This window comes from Ostrea edulis, chromosome 7, assembly GCF_947568905.1.
Source record: "Ostrea edulis chromosome 7, xbOstEdul1.1, whole genome shotgun sequence".
Taxonomy (NCBI): Eukaryota; Metazoa; Mollusca; class Bivalvia; order Ostreida; family Ostreidae; genus Ostrea; species Ostrea edulis.
Genome location: NC_079170.1, coordinates 67,183,376 through 67,192,196, shown reverse-complemented (window position 1 = coordinate 67,192,196; position 8,821 = coordinate 67,183,376). Strand labels below are relative to the sequence as shown.

Sequence of the window (8,821 nt, the reverse complement as noted above, 5' to 3'; positions counted from 1 at the left end):
AATTAAGGTACCCCCTGGGGAAATTGAAGGGTTCCCATCAAATATGGTAACTCGCAGGGTACCAAAACCACCCTTGGAGAATTGGAAATGTTCCCGCAATTTGTGGACGGGTATGTTAGACTACCCATTGGAGGATATAAACAGTTTACCATCAAATGTTCTAATTTAAAGGTTTCTCGTTAATAGGAGTATAACAACTATAAACGTACTCGTAAGGAGAATTTAAGTCTATAATCTGATCGCAATATGGATATTCAGAATAGTCTGTACTTAAATAATATGTATCTCAAGCATTATTTATTGTAGTTATCTTGGTTTATATACTGATATATGTAAATCAGTTTCTAAAACAATGTTTCATAGATCACATAATTAATAGCTTACGAAATGATTTAAAAACCCATGATTGAATTTATGTTGTTATCAATAATTAATTTAATTAATGTTTAAATGACCATAATTAATGTATGATAACATCCTATATCCTATGAATATAAACGCTTATTCTTAAGAATATACATATATGTCTTGCATGAAAAACATATTATTGCACAATTACAGTAACTTCCCTTTAAATCTTTAGAACGTCACGTCATAACCACAATCTAATTTGACTGTAGAAGAACCCCATGCCCATTTTAGAACGCCACGTCACGACCACACATTAATTTGACTGTATACTCCCCCCTGACTGTGACCTCAAGTGTAACTTATTAGGGGAATCCCCAAGTGACTGCAGACTGCCCCCTGACTGTAAAATCTCCCCATGTCAATTTCTAGAACATTTGTGACCGCAGACGGCGACCAATGAAATTAAGGCATTTTCACAGTCAGTGGGGTTCACCTATAAAAAGACGGGATTTTCTCGAGGCACTCAAAGGTGCGCGTCTGGAAATAGCCCAGGAAGGACCCCTTGTCTGACAAATCTCGTAGTGCGCGCTACTCAACCGTGACGCTCAGGTGAAATTTTTAGTACCTTGATGATTATTTATGAACAAACAACATTTGATTCATAGTAGGGATTTTATTGACTAATCATAAATAATATACAATAACTAATACAGAAAAAAAAATATAACATAGAATGGATAGTTATTTTATGACAGAACATCACTTGCTTTAATCCATGAATTAAACTTAGAGGGCCAATGAAGCCATTTAACAAAATGCTGTTTATTTCGACCGGATCCCCTGGTCTTTAGTATTTCTTCGATTTTCCATAAGCTGTCCTCATTGGTATCGACCTTTTGTAGTTCCGACTGGTAAAACGTTCCCCGTATTTCTTCATCGTTGAAATCGTTTAATTTGTAGACAGGTAAAGAACTCCTCAGGAATCGTTTAGTGATAATGAAAATCTCTCCAGACCATTGCGTGTCATACTGACGTGTAAATAAATTAGAAATGTAGGTCACTCGCACTTTATCACCAATCTTGAATTTGTAAGGTTGTTTACTAACAGAGAAGGTATTTCTGTTACGTTTTTCTCTTGACAGAAATGTTGAGACTCGAGTTTCCTCTTCATTTTTAGGAGTAACATTTACAGGTTCAATATCGATAGTATTGTGGAAAGTTTTATTATAACTGTCAGCAAATCCTTGAAGCTTGTCAATATATCTATAATTGTTTTTGTAAGTTAAGTATCGGTAAATTTTGGTTTTGATCGTTTTTATAACTCTTTCAGCATAATTTGCTTTGATTTCCGTGTTTTGAGCAAATAGGTGTTTGATGTCGTACATTGTCAGGAGGGACTCCACACGTTTAGATCGAAATTCCTGACCTTTGTCTGTACGAATTTTGTTTGGAACACGATCGTCACGTAGAATATCCTGTAGTGCCTTTTCAACCGACGATCCTTGTTTATTTTCCAATGGTCTAAGCCATAGATATTTAGAAAAAATATCGATAACCACTAAAATGAATTTGATTCCATCGTTGTAGTTTGAATATTTTGTCACATCCATTAAGTCAGCATCCCATTGGTCATCAATCCCCTGTACTATAACTGGACTTCTTTTGAATTTCCGTCTAACTTGTCTTTGCAAACTGAAGGGTTCCTGACGTTGAAGCCATTTCTGTATCTTGTAGGTCGAAACAACATTTCCATTCTCTTCTAAAACCACCTTCAATTTTTGAGCCCCACTGAAACTTGCAGGATGGGACGGGTTGTAGTAAATATTTTCCAATTGTTTTTCCCAATTCATGGTGTTATCTCTTCAAAAGATGTGAAACGACTGTCTAAGACGAATGAAAATCACATAATTTATAGTTCAATCTTCAGATTCAGAGTCATCCGTACCATCATCCTCCGATTCATTTTCTTGATCAAACAGAACATCAAATTCGTCCTTGTATGATTTCATTGTTTTCCGAATGGCTTTACTTGTACTGGCATTTTCATCAACCAGATCTTTAATTTTAGATATCATTTCTCTATGAACCAAACTGTTGTTCAATGATAGTTCTTGTTCTAAGGCCTTAGTATATAGTTTAAAGAAATCTCGTCTGATAAATTCACGAATATCTTCGTCAGCTTGTAATCGAGCCTCTTTTTCGGTCATTCCCTCCTCAACATATTTGTTAGCTTTTTTCTCCCATATGTTGTCATTCTGGTTTTGAGCGTTGGTATACATCTTCTGATACGCATCATTATCTTCGATATCAACGTCATCATCATCCTTGTCAGATATGGTGTCAGAATCGTATACATCTGACAAAGATAACCATTTGGTTTTCTTTGGCGATTCAGGTTCTTCGTCATCTGATTCCCGCCGTCTTTTCTGTTGAGCTGGACACCAGTTTTCTTTGATGTGTCTCTGTACATCATGTATGTTGTCGAAGACTAATCCGCAATCATCACAAGAAGGCATGTCGTCCAAGAACTGAAATTCTGGCGTGTTAACAGGTTGAAGCTCAGATTGAAATTGACTATATTTTGTCACTTGCAAGCCTTTTATATCATTTGTAGCGACAGGCGTGACGTCATCAGTATCAGGGTCCACTGAATCACGAGACAAAGTAAATACATTCCCTCTCAATCGAAGATTTTCTTTTGTGTTAGGTTTAAGATCCACAAACAAGTAGCCATAAGGATTGTTTGTAGCTTTCTGAAATATGTTCAAAAAGTGGTTGGCTTTCCCAGGATACATTTGTCGAGCAAGTGTTGCAATGGGTTGTTTATCAATAGGGTTACTAAAAAGCGTCAAGTATTGGCAGTTTCGTCTCTGGGTCGGATCCTTTCCAAAATACAAGTTTTGATTTAGAACAATTACAGACAGATTTCTATGATGACTTCCTTCCGTAAATAAGTCATTGATCCTTGGATCTTTGGAAGCAAGTGACATCAAGTCGTCTATGACAATCATGTTGCTCACTTTCGTGTCAAAGAAATTATCTTGATCGAGGTCAAAAGGTATTCCTTGGATAAACTCTATCTTTGGTGCAACAACTCTGAGTATCAAATCATACAAAGGTTGCCATCGTTTGTATAACCAAACGATTCGTTGAGGTGTTGGTTTACAGAATTCCTGGATTCTATTTAAAACCTGTTTCAACAGAAAAGTTTTTCCACATCCTGTAGGACCAGAAACGATCATAGTAAAAGGATGAATAAGCGTGACTGTTTCTTCAGCTTTTGGCTCATTTGGAATTACATCCTTTTTGCCATTTTCCGGTAAAATTGCATTTGATGTACGTTTTATATGTGGTCTTGAGAGTTGCGGTGTTATTTCATTGGTATCGTCACATGACGCCGCCGCCTGCGGCGGCGGCGGCGGCGGCGGCGGCGTTCCATAGGATGTTCTAGGAGAATCTTTAGGCAAATGTTTATTCCGATAGTGTCTCAACATGACATCTCGTCTACAAAACTTCATCAAACAATCGGGACACTCAGTTTTTGGCATGTTTTCTGATGGCCAGTCTTTTATGAAGTGAAGTGAAATGCAATGATTTCTCTCTTATATACATTCATTTGACTCACAAAATTAGCCAATCACAATCTAGGACGTATTATAAATGGAACTTTTAAGACCATGGGTTTTCTTTTTACAGTCACCTTCGATAAAGTAAACATGGAGAGACGATATCAATGCAGCCAATGTAACGCATCATTTTCAAGACCAAGCAAACTTCAAAGTCACAAAAGAATATGGGGTCATCAAAATTCATACGAATGTGATATATGTCACAAGAAATTTGCACGAGAAGATAACCTTAAGACCCACAGAGAGAAACACGGAAACAATGTATACCACGAGTGTGATGTTTGTCATAAAATATTTGGTAGAAAAGACAACTTAGACCTACACAAACGAAGCCTGCATCTACAACTTGGGAGAGGCGCAAAAAGGAAGCTAAGTCCAAATCATTCTACAAGTGTTAAACGAAGGATTACTAAGTACGACGACCCTGAAGATAGTTACACAATCAGAGCAGTTGAAGAACAAAATATGCCAAAGTTTAATACCCGATCCATGAGATACAAAGTGACATTTCACGGCCTAGAAATTCGAAGTCTACAAAATATTTTGAAAAGCTTGAAAATCTTATTTTCATCCATATTAAGAGACATTACTGAATACATGAGTAGAGACGATCTCGTGCGTTTATCAGTACAGTCTCCAGAGCTGGATTTCCCCATCACCCTGCCATTCAGACGCTTATCACAATTGACAGCTGAAACTTTCCTGTCGGAAGTAGAACGGGTACTTCAGTCTTATGAGGAGTTTGTTCTAGACGAGTCCCTTGATGTTGATATTATTCACGTTCGACTTCCATCAGGTGGAGTTGGCAAACGATGCAAGTACATAGATCTGGGTAGAATGTTAAAGGAAAAACGAGGAATTATCCGTATCAGCAATCCAGATGATCTATGCTGCGCCCGAGCGATAGTCACAGCGATAGCTCGCATTGATAAACATCCAAAATGGGAACGCATTCGCCATGGGGGAAAGATTCAGACAGATTTGGCAATTCAACTTCATAGAAAAGCTGGTGTACCACTGCGCAGATGTGCGATTAAAGATTTACAGCTGTTTCAGAAAGTTCTACCAGATTTTCAATTAAACGTACTTTCAAAAGACAGTTTTAATTCACTGGTTTACCAAGGACACGATGCAGAAAAGAAAATATATCTTTACCATCATGACGACCACTATGATGTTGTAACAAAAGTAGCAGGGTTTCTTAGCCGTAATTATTTTTGTACCAAATGCAACAAAGGTTATGACCACAAAGAAAGACATTTTTGCAACAACGTATGCAGGTGCTGTCATAAGTTGCATTCAGATATGACAGAAAATTGGAAGTTTTGTCCTGATTGCAACAGATCCTTCAAAAATCCTACATGTTTTGAGCTGCACAGATTCAAACCTGTGAAAGGTCACAGTACTTGTGAAACGTACTACAAATGTCAACAATGTACCAGGACAATCAACAGACGTCTGCATAAAAGGGAGCACGTTTGCGGTGAGAAATATTGCAATACATGTATGGATTATGTGGACGAAACTCATCAATGCTTTATGAAACCGGATGGAACTGAATTTCCCTGCGAGGATGAGGAGCAGTTCACCATCGAATTCAACAAAAAGAAACAAAACCAAGATGACTCTGAAGAAGACGATCCAAATGTGTACATATTTTTTGATTTTGAGTGCACACAGGATCAGGTTTTAGAATGCAGCAAAGGGCACCAAAAGTCATCCAAGGATACAAAATGCGTCAACTGTAAACAGACTTGGTGTGGAATGAAAAAGCACATACCAAATCTTTGTGTTGTCCAAAAGGTTTGCGATGATTGTAAAACAAGAAAAACAGATGCCGACAGCATTTGCCCCAACTGTGGCAAAAATGAACTTATTTTTCATGGTCCAAATACACGAGACGACTTTTGCAAATGGCTGTTTTCTGAGAAAAATAAAGACGCAAAAGTCATCTGTCATAATTTTAAAGGATACGACAGTTATCCGATCATGAGTTACTTGTATGAAAACGGAATTCTTCCTGAGGTCATCATGAATGGTTCAAAGTTGATGTGCCTTGATGTACCAAAGTGCAACATTAGATTTCTTGATTCCATTAATTTCATTCCCATGGCATTGGATAAAATGCCTAAAACATTTGGATTCACAGAAATGGCAAAGGGATACTTTCCCCATCTATTCAATACCACAGAGAACCAGACAGTTGTCTTGCAACACTTGCCTGATGTACAGTATTATCATCCTGATGGGATGAAACCAGACAAAAGAAAAAGTTTTTTGAAGTGGTACAAAGAACATAAAAACGACAAATTTGATTTCCAAAAAGAACTTTTGAAGTACTGCAGGTCGGATGTTGATATACTTCGAAAATGCAGTCTTAGATTTAAAGAACTTTTCGAAGAAATGACAGCTGTTAATGGCAAGGAGGGTATTGACCCTTTTCAACGTTGCATTACAATTGCATCGGCGTGTCAGTTAGTTTTTCGAAGACATTTCCTAGAGGAGAATTGTATAGGAATCATTCCACCTCATGGATATAAACCCGAAACCAAACACTCAATCAAAGCATTGCAGTGGCTGAAATATATGTCACAAAAACTAGGCAAAAAGATTCAACATGCCCGAAATGGAGGAGAGAAGGTCATTGGGCCTTATAAAGTCGATGGTTATTATGAAAACGATGAGGAAAAGGTTGTTTTGGAATTTCATGGAGATTTCTGGCACGGGAATCCAGAGTGCTACTCAGCAGACACATATAATCCTGTTCGTGGTCTCACAATGGGTGAACTCTACCAAGAAACTATGGACAAGCAACAGTATTTGCAAAACAATGGTTACAAATATGTCTATGAATGGGAGAAGAATTTTGACCAGAAAGTTACCGAGGATACAGAATTGAGGGAAATCATTGCTACCCTTAACTTGCAAACTCCACTTGTACCTCGCGATGCTTTCTTTGGTGGAAGAACAGAGGCCTTTCAGCTGTTTGCAGAGGCGGATGACAATACATCAATCAAGTACTATGATGTTACGTCCCTTTATCCTTTCATAAACAAGACTGGGAAAATTCCTATCGGACACCCGGACATTATCACGGAAAAATTCAAGGACATTTATTCTTACGAAGGGCTTGTTAAATGTAAAGTGCTACCTCCACACGGACTATTCATTCCTGTTTTGCCAACAAGAGTTAACGGGAAACTCTTATTTGGGCTCTGTAAAACATGTATGGAAACAAAACATATATCAAAATGTACACATTCTAAAGCAGATCGTTCGATTATCGGCACATGGGTCACCGATGAGTTGAAAAAAGCGATTGAAAAGGGGTACAAGATAACCGAAATGTACGAGGTCTGGCACTTTGAAAATATCTCCCAGTACGATTCAATGACAAAAACGGGGGGAATCTTTACAGATTACGTAAATACTTTCCTCAAAGTGAAACAAGAAGCAAGTGGTTGGCCTGACTGGTGTAAATCGGAGGATGACAAAAGGAAATACATTCATGATTATTACTGTAGGGAAGGTATTTTATTAACATATGACAAAATCAAGTTTAACCCAGGGTTAAGAGCTCTTGCAAAGTTAATGCTCAACAGTTTCTGGGGAAAATTTGGCCAAAGGTTGAATTTACCAAAAACACAGTATCTCTCTGAACCTGTCAAGTATTTCGATTTATTGAGTAGTGATGAACAGAACGTGTTAGATGTCAGTTTTGTTAATGATGAAATGGTTCGGATTCAGTGGGTCAACAATGATGATTTCATTGAGAACACTGGGAGAACGAATGTCATCATCGCGGCTTACACAACAGCACAAGCTCGTCTCAAATTGTATTCCTACTTGGAAAAACTTGATAGACGAGTACTTTATGCTGACACCGACTCAATAGTATTCACCACTAAGCCTGGAGAATGGGAACCAGAACTGGGTGATTACCTTGGGGACTTAACCAATGAAGTTCCTGACAATGAAATCGAAGTGTTTGTAACTGGCGGACCTAAAAATTATGCATACACTTTGAAAACACCAGGGATTGATGGAAAGATTTCTCTGTGTAAAATACGAGGAATCACCCTAAGTTATGCCAATCTACAGAAAATCAATTTTGAAACTATACAAGAGATGGTTCAAAGTATGGAAGACAAAGATGACGCAAAAATTACAGTTACAGACTTCCACAAAATCGCAAGAGACACTAAAACAATGAATATCATCACCAAAGTTGAAGAAAAAGACTATAAGATTGTTTTTGATAAACGTGTTTTGTTTGGACATTTGTCAAATCCTTATGGAATGTAATTAAGTAAACAATCCATATGCGTTATACACTGTCTGTAAATATATGTTATAGAATATATCAATAAAATATTGTTTGATTTTACTTCCGTGTTTGTATTCAAACAACGCGATTACATTCATAAAAAGCTAAATATTCTGACCAAAGAGTGATGAAAAAAGACGGGAAGATATTACCTTCATAAACTCCTTAGCACTCCCCATTAACCGGCAGTACATTAGTTACCCGACTGATATATACGTTTGATGGCAACCCTTTTAATTTCCCTAAAGGATACCTTAATTACCTGCATATCCATGTTCCAATGATGGCGCGAAACTTTCTATTTCTCCAAGGGTGGTTTTCGTACCCTGCGAGTTACCATATTTGATGGGAACCCTTCAATTTCCCCAGGGGGTACCTTAATTTACCTGATTTTTCATGTTCCAATGATGGCGAGAAACGTTCTATTTCTCTAGGGGTAGCCAAATTACCCCACCCCGTCGTACACTGATTGTTACCACAACTAATGGGAAATCAGTTACATCCCCATAGGTAC

The 8,821-nt window shown here is 37.7% G+C and overlaps 1 protein-coding gene across 1 annotated transcript; it reads left to right on the top strand.

The window, feature by feature from the left end:
• Positions 1 to 876: 876 nt before the first annotated feature.
• LOC125656568 (uncharacterized) lies at positions 877 to 8,367 on the top strand. The gene is made up of 2 exons (XM_048887169.2): positions 877 to 960; positions 4,048 to 8,367. The coding sequence occupies exon 2, from the start codon at positions 4,068 to 4,070 to the stop codon at positions 8,283 to 8,285; it is 4,218 nt and encodes a 1,405-aa protein (XP_048743126.2). The 5' UTR covers positions 877 to 960; positions 4,048 to 4,067; the 3' UTR covers positions 8,286 to 8,367.
• The last annotated feature ends 454 nt before the right edge of the window (positions 8,368 to 8,821 follow it).

Bases quoted from the DNA above. Each gene is read 5' to 3' on its own strand.
- LOC125656568 (XM_048887169.2), top strand. From the start codon at position 4,068: ATGGAGAGACGATATCAATGCAGCCAATGTAACGCATCATTTTCAAGA.